The 18,982-nt window shown below is 28.6% G+C and overlaps 2 protein-coding genes across 2 annotated transcripts; both read left to right on the top strand.

Moving 5' to 3' along the window:
* LOC109329419 (rho GTPase-activating protein 3-like) lies at positions 11,550–12,726 on the top strand. Its single transcript, XM_019563082.1, has 3 exons — positions 11,550–11,713; positions 11,818–12,048; positions 12,292–12,726. The coding sequence occupies exons 2-3, from the start codon at positions 11,875–11,877 to the stop codon at positions 12,724–12,726; spliced, it is 609 nt and encodes a 202-aa protein (XP_019418627.1). The 5' UTR covers positions 11,550–11,713; positions 11,818–11,874.
* LOC109329844 (probable protein S-acyltransferase 12) lies at positions 14,164–18,342 on the top strand. The gene is made up of 8 exons (XM_019563703.1): positions 14,164–14,303; positions 14,340–14,551; positions 14,673–14,937; positions 15,793–15,884; positions 16,702–16,828; positions 16,940–17,025; positions 17,329–17,394; positions 18,020–18,342. Exons 2-8 carry the CDS (start codon positions 14,348–14,350, stop codon positions 18,134–18,136), a joined length of 957 nt encoding a protein of 318 aa, XP_019419248.1. The 5' UTR covers positions 14,164–14,303; positions 14,340–14,347; the 3' UTR covers positions 18,137–18,342.

The following is an 18,982-nucleotide window of genomic DNA, read 5'->3' as shown; positions in this document are numbered from 1 at the left end:
TTTTGAATTTGACTTGCTTAATAAATATGCCAAGCTAGAAGAAAAAAATTATAAACCATGTGGTGATGTGTTACTTGTGACACATGGAGATATATTATTATAGGGTTTGTATTAGTATTTATATATAGTAGGTTAATTATTAGCATATTAAGTGACACATACTGTGAGACAGCAGATGTGCTCCCGATAAGCAAATTATTCGGGGAGTGAGACACAAACACAGAAGAGAATCTTGACGGTGCAGATTGTGTTGAACACTTAGATCGCGAGATCAGAAGCGTTGGATTGGGAAGAGTACACTTTCTTTGTCTCTGCTTTTAGTTTTGTCTTTTCTTACATTTGTAAATGGATAGAGTTGTCAATTAGTCAAATTATTTGGAAATAAATTGTTTTGAACTCAACTGAGTCAATTTATTTAGTTAAATAATAAATAAACTCAACTATTCAAGCTCTTTAAATTTTGATAAGAGTTTTATAAAATAATTTGTATTTGTTTTTTTATAAATGAAAGGAGCAAAGATAAACAAAAGATGGGGTATATAAACTTCATCCTTTAAATACTTTTCCTTTTAACTTATTTTCTATTTTTTAAGTTACTTCAATAAAAAAAAATGTTCCAAGTAAGAATTTTAAATTATTTTCTATTTTATATTTAGTCCTTTTAAATTATTTTCTATTATAGATTTGTAGTCTGAAATCCATTTTCTAATACAACAATTTTAGAAAACTGAAAATGAAAATGTGTATATCTTTTAATTTTAAAGGCATTAAACAAAAATAAAGTTATACAGTCAAACTGAAAACCATAAATGAATTGCAGGACTAATCTATTAGTTTTGCCAAAATTTGGTGATCTATAATATGAAAATTAATAAACTTGTGACTTATGGTATAAAATTATAAAAATGATGATGAAATAATGCATTAATAAACCCATTGTTTTTGTCAAAACAATAAAAATAATTAAATTTTAAATGACTTGATTAATTAAACTCAAACTTTATATGTTTTTTAAAACAAATGAAGTTCAAGTTTTGAATTTGACTTGCTTAATAAATATGCCAAGCTAGAAGAAAAAAATTATAAACCATGTGGTGATGTGTTACTTGTGACACATGGAGATATATTATTATAGGGTTTGTATTAGTATTTATATATAGTAGGTAGAGTAGTTGATAGGTATAAAAAAAGAGTTTAAAATACATGTACCCTAAAGTTTTTTATATTGTCGATACATCATTTACTATTGATTTTTATTAATTTTGTTTGAAAGTCAATAATAATTAATTTATGAATGATAGATGATTTAATAACGGTATAAAAAACACATATTGTCAATGGATATATATTAAATGCATAAAAAAAATATGTAGATTCCATGCAATAAGAGGTGAAGACATTAGAAGAAGTAAGGAACACAACTAACTTGATCCAAAAGCTTCAAAATGAAGATGGATTCTAGTGATTTGATTTTGGCTTTTTATGAGCTTTGACTTTTTTATTTTACTTCTATATATATGGGATTATATTAGGTAAAGAGATTTATGAGTAATTAATTGTAATGAATTCACATCTTCCCTTATTATTTTTAGGAGTTGGGAGAAGCTCGTTCATAGAAAGTACAAACTACCATTTATTATAAAACTAGTCGGGAGAGTTAGCTCCACATGTTTGTGAAATTTTCGATTTGGATATGATTGCCTCCGGTATAACGATATATGTGGGAAATAAAAAAAAACTACCCATTCAAAATTATTATAGAATTATTCTATAACATTTGTATTACATCATTGCTGATTCTTCTCTTCACCTGAATTATATATCATTTACTGTTTCAAAAAAAAATGAGTTACATCATTTACTTCTTTTTGTAAACAATTAATATCATTAGGAAATACGTTTAATTTATTATTGTTCAAGAAATGCTTTTTATATTCAATTACATAAATAATTTTATTAGATATAAATGTGGGGCATAATGTATTACTATATAAATATCAAAATCACTAATAAAAGTTTATGATTCAGTTATACCTTTTGAAATTTTACGTAATATATTTAGACAAACAACAACGTTGCTTCAGATAAACGTAAGAGATTAAATAATATTACCGTAAAACAATGAATGTATAACTCAAATATAAAATTTTACTAATTCGATAGTATTAGGTTAAATTCATAAAATTAATAGATATAATATTACAAATTACATTATTATTATTATTATTATTATTATTATTATCATTATTATTATTATTATTATAAGTTTTTAAAAGCTTATGGGGCAGTTGTTCCTACTTCCTGTACGTAGATCTGTCCTTGCAAAGTTTCAAACTACCCCTTTTATATCACATAATAATTAAAATAAATGCAAAGAGAAAGCATTATTATGATATTTTTTTTGGTTTCCAACATGTATCAGGGGAATCAAATATGTATCACATGAACCAATGTTCGTTGATGTTTGCAAGTTTAATTATGAAGAAAAAATAAGAGGGGTGAAAAACTTTAGAATTGTCTTACAAAGAAAAGAATATGTTATCTTACTATATCTTTATACAAATTCTCATATTAATAAGAATGTAACATGTCACAAAGTGATATTTTGTTTAATATTAATTGTTTTACAAGTAACATATGTCACTTTCGTACAGAAAATATAATTTAATAGAAATGAGAAAGATTTATATCGAGACGTATCTATATAAAAACAACAAATGAAATTAGGAGAAATATATATCATTAGTGAATTGATCTCCTCTTTAGTGTTGAATGGTCCATAGTACTATGCATGATATATATGAACCTATCATTACTTACCTTCCAAATATATTTCATAATTTTAAAACTTTATTTCTCTAAAATTCATCTTACAGACCCTTAATAACTTAATTATACTCACTATTCATTCGGACAATGCATAAAAAACAAATGTAAAAAATAATATATTGTAACACTTTTACATTTAAATGTAAAAAGAAAATGAATAACTTGTCCGATTATTTTCCTATTGACTCCCAAGTAATACTTTACAAGCTAAACTTACATATAAATCAAAAGTTAGTATATCTATATATGACATTTATGTCATGTGGATTAAGCAATTGAGCTAACTTAGCTTAATGGGACAAATCTAAAGTGTAATATTATTTTTACAATAATATTGTGGCTGATTGTGTGTGTAGCCAATAATGCTCTTGTCATTTTAGTATTTTATTTTGTTTAATAAGTGATCTTAGTATTTGACTATAAAATTCATTAGATGTAGCATTTTTTTAGAAGTACAAATTTTATTAAAAAATTGATGTAAGAAATGTATCACTAATTTGTAAGCGAATTGTCTAATATATATCAACTAGTGTAGGTATCTTAAATTAATTTAATAATTTATTATTTTAGAGTTCCGAATATTCTTGTTTATATTTGAACTGAAAAATAATAAAATATGAAAGTAAAAGTTTGAATAGTGATAATAAGTATAGTTGGTAAGGTGAGATATTGATATTGGATTTCATTATTTATAAGGAAACAAACTTATAAGAAAATCATATATATATATATATATATATACAAATATTGATATTGAAATCAGTAAGGTTTTTTTCATGCGAACTTCATGCATGTAAATTTTATAAAGAGAGAGAATAAAATGAAAAGGTATAGAATGCAATACCAAAATTGAATTGACTCACTCGCATATTATATTCTTAGCTTAATCAATTGAATTGACTTGATAAATTTACACACTTTCACTTTATGGCTCATTACTTTAACTAAGTAAATTGTCATTAAAAAACAAATCAGCAAGATTTTAATTCAAGTTATTTTACATAAAAAATATTTCTTTGGTAATGTAAAGTTGATCGATATCTTTTGTTAATAGGGTTTTCAACCTATGCATCACATAAATAAGATAAAGTCAATTGAATTGTCCCAAATTAACCCATTGTTTTAGGTGTTCAACTAATTAAATGAAATGTCTAAATATAATAAATATTTGAGAAATATATTTATATATCGACAATGTAAGAGTTTTTTATGCATCATACACATTTTCAATCATTATTAACTCTTGAAAAAAAATAATATAAATGGACGGTTGATAATATACTGACCGTATATAAAAAATTTATATTGTCAACGCATAGATATTCCACACTTAATATTTTTACTTAATACCCTTCTCTCTCCAATTTAATAGCAATCAAATTTTACCATTGTTTATCTATCAAGGAATCATGTGATTCCTTTCAGTAAACACTAGTGGTTTTTTTCTTTATTTCCACTTTGTAGCATTATTATGTTTTATTTCATTACACATAATTTAACAAGTTTTTTTTTAAAGGGAACAAGCTTTTTTAATCATATATATGTTATTTTTAATTGGTCATTTTGTGTCTCCATTATTACACTATGTCTCTCCATGATTCTTGTTCACACAAGACATAATAAAAACATGGTTAACATAAAGTGATAAAACTCCCACCTTCTATATATGTTTGATGTAAAAAACTTGGGATAAAAAAATCCAAAAATAAAATCTATCAAAATAGTTTTAGAAGGAGTGGAAAAAAATTTGAATAAAGAGAAGGAAGCATCAAGTGATGAAAGAAAGGGAGAGGGAAATTAATTAAATATTAAATACATTTAAACTCTCATTTAATTAACAAGAAAATGATATATATATATTGACAATGTATTTTACAATGTTATTATATTATCCACCATTTATTTTCAATCATTATTGATTTTTCAAAAAGTAATCCAAACAAATGGTGAAAGATACGCTTATTGTGTATACATTTTTACATTGTCAGTGCTTAAATTTAAAACTCTTAATTAATTAATTAATTGAATATCTCAAAACAATGGATTAATCAAGGTGCATTTAATAGGCTTTATCTTATTTACTTGGTGCACGTTTGAAAATTAAACCCTTGTTAATATAGGGCCTGCACTCAAATATTCAACTACTACTGCAGTCATATATTATGAGGAGTATATTAAATTATGATTATTATATTAATAAATTTATAGTGTCATTTTCACTAATACCTTTTCTTTTCCCCCCTCCATATATTGACTATTTCTTAAACCACATTGGCAATTTTGCCCCTGAGGTGATTAGGATTCAAAATGATATACATTTTGATATGTTATGTACAATAATATGTTACATTAACATTTTATGTTGAATCATATTTCCTATATTGGGCTTAAAAGAGAGTTTCTACAATTTAATTGTAAAAAATATAGTAAAGACTCCAAATCTTATGTGAGAGATCGAAATCAAGTTTACATCTTCCTAAATCATAAAGTTGATTTCTAACCAAGAATCGGGTCACGACATGTATGTATCTTGTGTTATATAATAAAAAACTCACTATCATTTGCATAGTGTAAGCTTGTTTCTCAAATAAAGGATTTATTCCCATAAATTGTGTTCTATAAAAAAGTCGAACATTAAGTGTTTGTTTATGAGTTAAGTTTTATAGAGGAAAGAAGAGAAACAGAATTGGAATACTTCAAAGTCACGAAATACATTTATAAGATGTCTCTGAAATATTTTTCTTTATTCCCCTCCGAAACTCAGGTCACAAACATATCTAAAAGGTTAATGATACTGTAGCTTCCACACCCCTGAAAATTTATTTTTATGAGACTTTAACAAATGGGCTTATATATTTTTTTGACTCAGCCCATAAATTGTCTTCATTATATTTTGTTAAAAAAAATAGATTGTTATTGGACTCTTTGAAGAAAAAAGACTATGAGCATATTTGTACCATGGTGTAAATAATTTGATTAATATCATAGTTGCATACAATAATCTTCTTTTACTTCAATTGGAGAAACTATATGTTGACCTTTAAATTATTTTTTCTCTCACAAATTTTTATGATCCAGCATTCACATTACAACTTGTAATTTGTTTGGATTTGAGTTTGGCTTGGACCTAATCATGGTTAAATACATTAGTCCTCTAGATTTTTGGCTGCACGACTCTCACCGATCAAGAAATTATATCGTAAATTCATCCTTTCCAAGTTTATGGTTTAGGATTTATGGGATCATAACATGCATAGATATAATCCAGATAAGGAGTGTCCTAAGAGTACCTCATTAAGAAATAAAAATAAAAAACTACAAATTAAAAACATTGTTTTGAAAAGTAAAAGTAACTTTTAAAATTTTAATGTATTTAATTCACATTTTCCTATACAAGAGAAAGTCTTAAATATAATCAACTATTAGAACTTAATTACGTATGAAAAACTCAACCCAAAAAACTAGTCTACTAAGTTAAAAGAGCTTCATAACATTACTATATTAAATTTGTTATGCTACCAAATGTGAAATTCCTAATAACTTAATAGTATATTAAATTTGTGTTTTCATTGAGAGTTATGTCACGAGATGTACTATCTATAGGGTAAATTAAGGTATATTATCAAATATTAAGGTAAATAAAGCTGTCAAAAGAGAAATGACTTATATCAGGTCAACATCAATAACATCAGGTCAATGTCGATAACATTAGATATATTGTTCTAATGTCAGGAGTCACACGGTAATATAACTAATTCAATATAATATTTAACTCATGAAGTTCCATTACCTGTTAAATTAGTCTTTTGGATTGAAGTATGCCCATGTACTTAAGCCCTATCAAAAAGCTTACGAGAATAAGAATTACATTTCCCAACACAATTATTAATTGTTTGAGCATTCATACCTTAGCTCACACTTTTTGTTCGTTAAGAAGTTTTATTCTAGTTGGTTAAACTGTTATAAGCGTGTACACTTTCACCTAATTTCTTCATTTCATGTTCTTAAATGCTTCAATGGAAAACCACATGTTAATGACATATATAGTACCTAAATGATGATGGTTGTTTTAGGAATTAATGAGTGACAATAATAAACGTTGGAAAACCAACAGACGTTGGTTTAATCGTGTAATGCTCCATTAGATTCTTAGGATGACCAAAAGGTAGAGAGTTCAATTCTTGGAAGCGAAATTTGTTGAGAGAAACAGTTACATACATCGAAATGAATTAATTCCTTACTAAAATCATATCATTGGTAATATATAAAAAACATTGATAAAAAGACATGTACATATTAAACCACCAATCAGATTATGGAGGAGTCAAGTGTATTTGACTTTCAACTGTGTAGGATTGGGTTACACAAATTGATAAGAAAAATTTGTATGAAACAATCTTTGGATTAGTTTGAGTTAATTAATTTCAATGTATTAAATTCTAACCAAATAAACTTGTTCTCATTTGGTTAGCAACAATCTAATCTATTAGATTAGTTAAAAATGATATTATCTTTAATTCGATTTCAACATTCGTACAACAGGTCGTAAAAGTAGCAAATGTAAGGTCTTGAGTAAAGATTATCGAAAAAAAGGGATAGATCAACAATACTCTACTTTGAGTGGATTACATAAACTCGTGATTATCTTTCGAAACTATCATTACCTTGCCTCCTCTCTCAATACATCTCTTTTTTTAATTTTGGCATCATTGCCTAGTTATTGTAATATCTTGTACCTTTAGTATATCTTAGTAAAATTATCATTTTGAGGATAAAAAACTAGTTCTAATATTAGTGAGTTGGTTTGAGTAGGTATTAGGTTTAAATGATATTCTTTTGCACACAAAAAATAGCTAGATGTTTGCCCTATATTCTTATAAATTCCAACCAACTTTGAAAATGATTATGCTATTAATAATATATAACCCTGATAAAGAGAACAATTACCCAAAAATACAAAATGGTTAGGTTTCAATATAATCACCTTCTACATCATATTCTCTCATAACATCATCTAAGATTTCAAATACTAAAACAATCAACTTAAATAGTTTCCATATTTTAGTGGATAATTTATTCTAAAATGATAGATTAACATCCTTTTTATTCTTTTGTCATGTACAAGTATGGGATAAACACATGAGTACATAGAGAACAATATCCAACACCCTTTTGGTTGCATGTGAAGAACACCATTTCAAGGTTCATCCAAAAGGAAGGTAGAAAGGAAAAGAAAATTCTTTTACCACTAATCAACAATGATAATCATAAAAATTATAGGAAAAAATGGAGAAGGAACCTATTAATTTTGCTTTAGAGATTGTGAAAAAAATAAGGATTCATATTTCTTGTCGATCAATATATTTTGTTATCCCACCAATTTCCTGAACTCAAATCATCTATCCTAAAAGTTTTCTATGTCTCTATATCAATCCAATAGGATTTTGCCAAATAATAAATAACCCACCTCATTTAATTTAGTATTAATTATCATACTAACACATTTAGATATTTGACAAAACATCATTAAGCTAGTACAGAGGCAAAGAAAACTTTTGGTACAAAAGATTTAAATTCTAATTTTATACCCTATATATTTATGGAATATGTGCCCCATCCCATGTCCTACGGTTCCGGACACCCCTTAAAAAATGACATGATTTGTCCACTTGATTGATGTATACTTTGTATAAATTCTGTAATCCTTACCCTACAATTAAAGTTTTCGGCTTCAAACAAGGAAGGAACAAAATAACATGTACCCACGTGACTTTTGGTGTGGGAATTCGGAAGCTAGAACTAAAAACAGCCAAAACATGGTGTGGTACTTTTAGCTTTAGAAACAATTTGGTGACAATTTTTATAACCAATTTTATCTCAAAATTACGAGTAAGAAATTATTCTCTTTTTTATTTTATATTTATCCTTTCATTAAGTATATCTATTACAAATCAAATATTATGTCCAGTACAATATAATTTATGGATATAATAAGATTGTACATCACCGATCAATATCTAGCTTGTTGATAATTCTATGACATTTTATACAACAATGTATAATCTATATGAAAAATAATATATTCATATATATATATATATATATAAAATTGACATACAAATTTTATGATTAGAGAAAAGTTTAAAGTAATTTTATATGAAGATATATTATTACACTATAATTTACATACCGGATATGGTGGGTCATGGAAATAAGCAAAGATTAGTTCTTTTGAATTTTTGCACCTTTCTCCCATGATTGAAGGTTAAGTATCTTGCATAACCACACATCGGAACGGGATCGTCATTCCCATAAAAGTTCATGTCTCATGTCTCTAACCAATCAGTGTTTGTTAACAAATCAAAAATAACACATCAATTTATTTTTATTTTATTAAAATAATATATTAATTTCATATGTCAATATTGAGTGGAACGGGACAGGAATGAGGACACCAAATTGGGACAGGTAATCCCATCCTAACCGCACCACCTTTTAAGTCTTCTATTATTGTCACAAAACATGTGATGAGGGTTTTGAGATTTAACTATACACTTACTTTATATCATATCCGACAACAAAATGAAATGACAAAAACAATATATGATATAATATTTTTATCCTTTTATGAATAGTAATATGACAATTTTATTTTTAAAAGTAAAATTAAAAACAAAAACTTGTTACTTGTGTTTCTTTCTAGTGCCGGTAGGCTTATCCACTTTTTTTTTAATAAAAAATATCATTTGAAGAATTAACTTTAATAGGGTGACATTGTTTTTTTACCAATATCCCAACATGTATTATTTTAAAGATCTTCCAAATGACTATGTTAGGAATTGAATCTTCTTTATGTCAAATAATTATTTTTATTATAATTTAATGTCATTGCAATTTGCAACTAACTACTGTTGAGTTTTAAAATAATGTTTTTATATTATCAACTAATTATACAATAATATTTTTTTTGTTTCTCACAAATATCTTTGCACTGAAGACAATTCTGTCCCAACGTATATGTATGAGGGCCAAGTATTTTTAATAACTTAACAATGCTATAATTGAACTTTTTACTTAAAAACGTCTGTATTAAAAATGTATGAGTTTTATATATTGTCATTGCATTATCTATCATTCATGTTTTATTGTGAATGACACTTCAAAAAATAATACAAATAAGTTATAAATAAATGTACTGATTGTATATAAATTTTTACACAAACATTACATTGATATTATACTCATTAATAATTCGTAAAGAAATGTTAACCAATTTACTGATTAGTGTGATGAAAATGTTGTGTAAGAAAACTATAAATATATTATTTCTAGAATTAATGGACTTAACTTTTTAATTTAATTTTCCTTTTTTATCAAGTATCATTTTTTAATTTAGAGACATCTTCAATGAGACCCCTAATAATGTAAAATTGGTTAGTTAACATGCATTGACTTATTAAATATTGTTGGGAATTATTCAGTATGTTATCCATTATTTATTTATATTATTTTATAAAGAGTCAATGATAATAAAATATGAATGATACATCAATAATACATAAAACTCATACACTAAATATATTTTTTCTCATTACAAATCTTATGTTATAGATTTTGAACAAATGTTATTATTATGGTAACAGTTATCATATTGGTCAAAGTATCTATGTAGTATTACAATGGTTGAACTAATTTTTAATTAATTAAATCATATACTTATATATATATTGTAATTAATTAAAACTATTATTATTTATAATATATAACTCAAATATTGAAATACAATTTTTAATCATATTATAGACAATTAACATGTTTAATATTCAAATTTTTGACAATTATAATATGATATAGTTTAATTTGATTTGGTCGATATTTTCAATTTTGACGAGTTTAATTAATATCTAATACAATTGTTATATCATATTGTTATGGAGATCGTTATCCTTCAAAGTTCAAACAAACAACAAAAAATCACATTTTTTTCCTTTTTTTTATTACTCTTTCACAAAAATACAATTATTCTGATTGGTGTCTCAAATCGATCAAAATACATCAGTTATAAAAAAATAAATCAATATTTTATATTATTTTATGAAATACTATTGGATAGAAATATGACATTTTGGAACAAATGATCACGGTTCATGAATTATACATCAACCTTAACAACAATGAGTATATTATCCCAACCAAGTTTAACATTTCTCTTTCTCTATCTCTCTTTGATTTCACACATTATTCACATTCAAACACCCATTATTGCTTTCTCCTTAATTAATGCAACCATGACTCCATTATTCCGATCCAACCCTTCTCCACCATCTCCATTTTTTCACAATGTAGCCAACAATAATAGTTATAATAATAAGAAGAAAGAAGAAGAAGAATTATATAGTGAAGAAGAAGAAGAAGATTATGATGATGATGATGATTGTAGCAACAAAGTTTCAACACCTTTTATATCAAAAGGTGGTGATAGTGTAAAAGTTTCAACATCTTTGACTGAGTTGAGTTCTTATAATCATGCAGTGTAAAAAGTATTTGGAGTTTCTGCAAAGTCAATGCAATGTTCTTATGATGAAAATGGAAACATTGTCCCAATGATTCTTCTAATGATGCAAAAGCAATTGTATTCAGAAGAAGGCCATAAAGTATGTTATGCAACTATGCTTCTTTGTCTATGGATTTAGTTGTTAAGATCATTTAATTGATTTCATTTATATACTTTTGATGTCTAATATTATGATTTCTTTGCTTGAAGGCAGAAGGAATTTTCCGAATTAACGCCGAAAATAGTCAAGAAGAGTTCGTTCGTGATCAGTTAAACAATGGTCTAGTGCTGCAAGGAATCGATGTTCATTGTTTATCTGGTTTGATAAAGGTGCATTCTAAGTACCTGCATTGATGAAATACTAATGTTACCAATGCTAATAATTTTGCTTAACTCTCATTTGCTCAATTCTTATTATTTTTCTTGGCATGCAGGCATAGTTTAGAGAGCTTCCAATTGGGGTACTCGATTCACTCGCCCTCGATGAGGTCATGCGCTACAAATTCGAAGACGATTGCACTAATCTTGTAAAGTTACTTCCTTCAACAGAAGCTGCATTGCTTGATTGGGCAATCAATTTGATGGCAGATGTTGTCGAGCACGAAAAATTCAACAAGATGGATGCACGCAATATTGCCGTGGTTTTCGCGCCTAACATGACACAGGTTAGTCCACATTATAAGCAAAGATGTATGCTTCTTTTACCACGTACTGAATTCGTCGTAAAGAAAGTCTTGCACTATAATCACCAATCATGTACCTGTACTATGTAACTATAAGTACCTTGTTTCTAGTATGGTTCGACATTTTCGACATTTCCACTTAACATAAAACTAGTCTGCAATGGTCATTTTAAAGGATCTATGACAAAATGAAGTTGTAAATGCTTACTTACTTGTTCTATGCAGATGGCAGACCCTTTGACAGCATTGATTCACGCGGTTCAAGTCATGAACTTCCTTAAGACATTGATTCTGAAGACCCTTCAAGAAAGAGACGAATCGGCCGCTAAACCGATGCAGCTTTCGTCGTGCTTAGGTTCTTTTCCTCCAATCAAATTTAACAAGGAAAAGTCTTGTGAGCAAACCGAAGATGCTTGTGTTACAAGTAAGTTCCCGAGAACTACAACCTTGGGAAGAATAGAATGGTGTATTGAGGAGAAACTTTGGAGCAATGAAGAAAATGAAAATGGAATAAGAAAATGTGAATCTGAATCTGTTTCAAGTGGTAGCACACCTTCTAGACATGAAAATTGTTCTTTAGAAAATAGGTATAGAGGAAGTAAATATGAAAGTGATCATTGGCTGAGATTGAGAAAATTGTTCTTTATAAAATATGAGTGATGACGACTCAGTGGTATAATGATTATTTATCCCTGAGGTCACGAGTTCGAATCACGAAAGGCTCCCTTGGGAGGGGAATAAATCGTATGTCAGGGCTGGGGTGTTACAGATGGTTAACAAAATAAAAAATGGTGATTCAATACACGAAACTCTTACTTAATAAGATCTGATAAAGTTACATTTAATATAATAAACATCGATGATAGAAAGTCTACATCAGACACATGTGTTAGTAGATCAAATGTACGTTAATCCAATTTCTAAAAGTAAAAGGAAACCAAGTAAAATCAGAAACGAAATAATTAAAAAAGTTTGAGAAATCAATGTTTTACCAATAAGATAATTTATAATACACAATTATGTAGTCATCCACGGAACCTAATATCAAGATTAAGGCTCAACAATTATTGTAATTTACATAATTAATCACTGAAAAGAGGAACAATTATAAATTTCTTTTAAAACCTCAAATACTTATATGATGCAAATTAAACCAAACTATAATAAGGGTGACAAAATTAGTCATTATTATGTTGTATTTTCATTATCTTACAAAAAATATTTTGGATTCAATAATTCAACTGTAAACCGGGTATCTAGTCAATTCTAATTGCTCATCATATAGATATTGTATTAAAGTGAGACGACTCAATTCTACTTAATTGATATAAGCCTAAAATTAATGAATTGAACAATGAGATGGATCAAACCAATTATTATTTTTCAAAAAGCACAACCAAGACTTCATTTTGAATTTATTTACAGGTCACTTATTAGCTTATGTTATAACAAAATTTTAAGTATTAATTAAGTTTTAAATTTATTTTTGCACTTAATTGCAATTAAAGCATAAACCTTTATTATTGTTTAATGGTGTTGTCAACTTATTTGTAAGATTTTAGTAGTAGTAAAAAAATTGTTGATAGTCTAACAATATTTTTAAATAAATGATTACAAAATGACCTAGTTATTTTTAAATTATTGAGTGAAATAATGGAATCATTAAATCATTAATGTACAAATAAGGTGGTGGTGTAAAATTCCATTAGATTCTCAGAAAAAACCAAAAAATAAATGATTCAACTTATGAGAGTGATATTTGTTGTGAGAAATAATCATCCATCCAAAAGAGATTAGTTTTTTTACTCATGATATCTCAAATCATTAATTTGTCATGACCATGAAATGACCGAAAGAGGATCACACATCTTCATTCAGGTCTCACTTGGTGTACCAAACCAACAAAAAAACTACATTCATTTACAAAACAAAAAATTATTATTTTAATATTATTTTGTGAAGTTTGATTGGTTCGAAATATAAGGACGGAAAATTATGGACAGATAATCCTTATCCAAACCCAAACATGTTTTTGCACACCTATGTTGGATCAAACCAACCCGCAACAAAGTTATCTAAGACAGCAGAACCACTTTGTTTCTCTTTCTACACTGACACTGATAACAATCCTAATTCCTAAACTACTTCCAAATTTTCAATCCTGGCTTCACAAAACATCCTCAAACGTTTATTCCCATCACACCAAAGAATCAGAACATCAAGAAATAACAGAATCATAACAACTTCATTCTCATCACTTTTTCCAAACATTCTAAGAAAAATGGATCTTCATCATCATAACAACACTATCAACTTATTCAACCTTTGTTCTGGTCTCAGATTCCTTGGTTACTTCATGATTCTCATATTCATTGCTCTTGTTTCTCTCACTTATTATGCACTCGTTTTCATCACATGGGGCCCACTCTTATTTCATTCACCTTCTCCTCTCTCTTTCTTCATTCTTCTCCTTTTTCATATCCTTGTTAGTACCCATCTTCTTATTTCTTCTCAAAATTCAATTTTGTTATCATTTTCAATCTAAAAATTCAATTTTGTTATTATTTTCAATATAAAAATTCATTTTTTATTTATTTTTTTTGCAGCTTGTACTATTGATTTGGTGTTACTCTATGGTTGTGATTAATGACCCTGGTTCTGTTCCTCAAAATTGGACACCTTTGTTAAGATTAGAAGAAGTTTCTGCTACTGTTAGTGCTGCATTTTCAACAACACAAGTAGTTGAAGATGAACCTAATAACATTTCAGCTTCTTCTTCTTCTTCTAATGGCTTGGATTTGGAAACAAGACATGGATATTGTGTTAAATGCCAAAATGGAAAACCACCACGTTGCCATCATTGTTCTCTTTGTATGTTACTTTACTCTTTACTATCATTACAATTTGTTTGTTTCATAATATTTAGGCTAAGATATTTATTAGATTATGTTCTGTTTTCAAGTTGGTCCTATAATGTTTTTGTTGTTTTCAATAGCTAGTTTAAGTTGTTTTCTCTATTCAAGTTTGTTTATTAACTGTTTAAGTTGTTTTCCTATCATAATATGCTACCCTAAGACTTATAAGCTAGGAACTTGGAAGCTAAATCAGAAAGGCTTATCCTATGTATAGAATTGCATAATCACCTACCTTTTAAGTCATGAGCTATCTCAAGTAGTTTATCAAATACGAGCCGATAAGTTCATATCTTAGTGAAATAATTTTCGTTATCAATCACTAACACGTAGCTTTTTTTGGTCTAATAAGGTTGTATAAGCTACTTGGTGGTGTTACCAAACATTCTTAGTTTTGCCTCTATATTAATAGAAGTGTGAGTTGGTATTGAAGTATCACATGCTTCATAGTGAAGTAGACGGTATATAGGTGCAAGAGTGGTTTCAAACAGGATGCAAAATTTAGTCGTATGGAGTTGATCGGGAATGGACTTTTCTTAAAGAAATGATTATAAAAGAATTTCCTTAAAAATCTTGGTAGTACTAATAAAATCTGTGCCTATCTCTCTTATCGACATGATCATGTGACGATAAAAAAATTACGTAAGAGGTTCTGTTTGCATATTGATGTGTGAGTCTGGTATTTCAAAGAGGGTGTAGATAGGCCATTTTATGCAGTTGAAATGTAAATAGGCCATTTTCTTCAAGGACGCATAGTTTTCTTCTAGTAATGGCGGATAAAACCATATTGGCTCTTATTTTCTCTTTTCTTTAGGCAACAGGTGTGTTCTTAAGATGGATCATCATTGTATTTGGGTGGTGAATTGCGTCGGGGCGCGAAATTACAAGTACTTTCTACTCTTCTTGGTAACTATTAATCTTCTTGTTCCTTCTTCCTTATTACAACTTGTAGCTAGAAGTAAATTTTAATGTTCTCCCATCCCGTTCTTCCCGATTTAGATATATGGATTTCAGTTTATTGCCAATTCATATTCCACTGATCGTCAAGTTTAGTCTGTTTTGCTGCTCTTTCAGTCCATGCTTCCATGGTTACTTTACTATTTGTTTTGTTTTGTTCGATGTATTCGTTGCAAAGTTTTGGACTCACTTTCCTTTTCAAACATTGTCGGTCCGCGTTTCTTTATTCGAGTGATAATATTTAACTTTTCAACTCCTTAATCTGTTTTTTCTGCTGTAAATTATTAGTTGAAATGAGTAATGAGGATCGGATAGAACATCTATGAATTTCGCAACAGTATCTGTGAAGTGCATTTAACACTGAAATTAAAGTTAGAGACTTGGTGATTTGCATATAGCTCTTACTCCTATATCATTAAGAACGAATATGTGTACTCTCTCATCAAGAGCAGAAAGCACATACTCGCACTTTTATTATAGAGAAAAAACTAAAACCGAAAATATTGAAATTCTCGATGTTACGAGAAAAATGGAGGTCATGTTACCATATACACACTTGTACATAACTTATGTTACTTCTGTTACAAGTTAGTTAGTTAGTTATTCTATTGATTGATCAGTTGGTTAGTAATGTATTCGATTTAAAGCAGCTATATATGCGGCAGTGTAAACTCACTTCAATTATTGAGAATTGGATAGGTGAAATGTTACCGTCGAGTATTTGTTTTGCCTAACTTTTATTTCTCTCTCCCTCGCCCATTGATAGCTGTATACATTCCTCGAGACAACGCTGGTTTGCTTAGCTATGGTTCCTAGTTTTATCAGATTCTTTGACGGAGGCAAGAATCATTCACGATCCCCCGGAGACTTTGCTGTCATCTTTTTGGCTTCTAGTAAGTATAAGCAGTCTGCTTCGACTAATCATGTTAATCTGACTAGCTTTCACCGCAATCTCGTAAGTCATAACTATTAATGTTTCTTACAGATTGTGTGCCTTGATGCAGTTCTTAATCTAGCCTTTGCACTCAGTCTTCTCTGTTTCGTAGTCATGCATATATCTCTTCTTTTAAGCAACACAACTTCGGTAGAGGTAATCGATTTTCAATACAATGTTATTTTCTCTTTACTCTATTTGAACCGGTATATGTAATGCTATTGCTATGACAACAAAATCATCAGTTTCACTTGTTCCTCTTCGGTCATGATAAGATTGTTACGGTACTCATTTTCTCGACGACTTTTAATTATGACAAAGGCCTGGTGCACTAAGTCACTGACTACCAGATAATTCCGAAAACAACTCTGCATTGTTTTCAAAAGCATAGTTTGTTCTCCGCATGCACCTTATTGTCGTCTTTATCGAAAATGATTATTTCGGAAAATTATGTTTCAGGTTCATGAAAAGACAAAAGGAGTAAGGTGGAGGTACGACATCGGAAGGAAGAACAATTTTGAGCAGGTAATGTCTAATATCAAGTATCAAAAGGTTACAAAATTAGGTAAAAGAGTAACATGATATTAAGTTTCAAGGCTTTGATTGAGGAGTGTATTTTCATGCTGATAGATTATTGTTCCTCTTAGTGGCCAAAGCATAGTTTTGAAGAATGTGATGAATTTGATGTAATTTATGTTTAACTTGAAAGAAAGTTCTCTACTCTCTAGTGAGAATAAATCCCGCATAAATGATACGTTAGTTCAGTGGTGTAAGGCCTCATTAGATTTTCAGGTATCGTACTAGGCCGAAGGCCAACAGTTCGATTCCCGGGAGTGACTCTTGTTGGGAAGGGAAGTCACGCACCCTGAAAGGGATTAGTTCCTTACCCAGTTACCCATCGGGGTGAGGCGATACCCTTCTTATACCAAAAGAAAAAATCTTGCAATTAGTAGTCTCTTGATTTTCGTAAATCATGGTTTCAAATCCTGGAAACAACATATTCGATTGCAAGGGTAGGACATAGTATATTTATCCTCCCCATATCCTACTAGGTGAGAGTCTCGTGCATTGGGTCGTCATTTTTTAATATTCCGTAAATATAGTTCTTCGTGCTTACATTGTATTTGATCCATTTTTGCCTCTTTTGAAGGTTTTTGGGTCAAAGAAGTTCCTATGGTTGCTCCCAATGTTTTCAAAAGAAGATTTAGACAACATACCTGCACTAAGGGGCTTTGAATTCCCAACACATTCAGATATTAATGTGTGAGACTAAGGAACCTTATAGGTTCAAACATTTTTTCTTAAAATTAATTTCCCATTTTTGTTTCACAACATTGTAGCATAGGCATGAAAATATTGCAGTGCGATTGATTGTAGAAATCAAAGATTTTTCTAATAGATTAACTATAACATTGTAACATATGTATTTATGTAATATTTAGATACTCTTAGTATTTAATTATTAGTTTTAGTTGCAAATTGAATAATTACTAAAGTTTACAAATATTTAGAAAGCAGTTCTAATATTTAGTGATGAAATTCAAAAGTAATGGGAATTGATTAGTAATTTTTGTAAGAGTAAATACTTATTTTAGTCTCTAATGTTTTTCGACCTTACAGTTTAGTCCTTCACAACAAGAAAAGACCTGGAATGGTCCCCAAAAATTTCAAATGTTAGTTAAATTAGTCATTTTTAGCATGTTTTACAACATTTGGTAACTAATTTGAGACACATTTGAAATTTTTTGGACTATTCTAGGTCTTTTCTTTTTTTGAAGGATTAAGCTAGTGAGGTCAAAAAATATAAGAGATTAAAATAAGTATTTACTTTTTTTGAACAGTAATGGCTAATGTACTAGTGAGGCTAATCTAGCAAATGATTGAGATGAAATAATTTCCTCTTAGTTCTCCTCAACATGAGCACATTATATATTATTCTAATGAGTTAGTTTTTCGAGGACACATAAGAAAAACTAAAGTCGTAAGAATTATCTTATAAATACATTTTATAATTTTAAAGTCTTACCATTTCCTCTATTATCATACGAAAAAACTTGCAAATCGAACGTTAATATGACAAAATATGATTGTACATTTTTGTAAATTTTAAAGG

This window comes from Lupinus angustifolius, chromosome LG16 (assembly GCF_001865875.1).
Source record: "Lupinus angustifolius cultivar Tanjil chromosome LG16, LupAngTanjil_v1.0, whole genome shotgun sequence".
Lineage (NCBI taxonomy): Eukaryota > Viridiplantae > Streptophyta > Magnoliopsida > Fabales > Fabaceae > Lupinus > Lupinus angustifolius.
The sequence above is the reverse complement of the archived record's forward strand: the minus strand, read 5'-3'. Positions and strand labels throughout refer to the sequence as shown.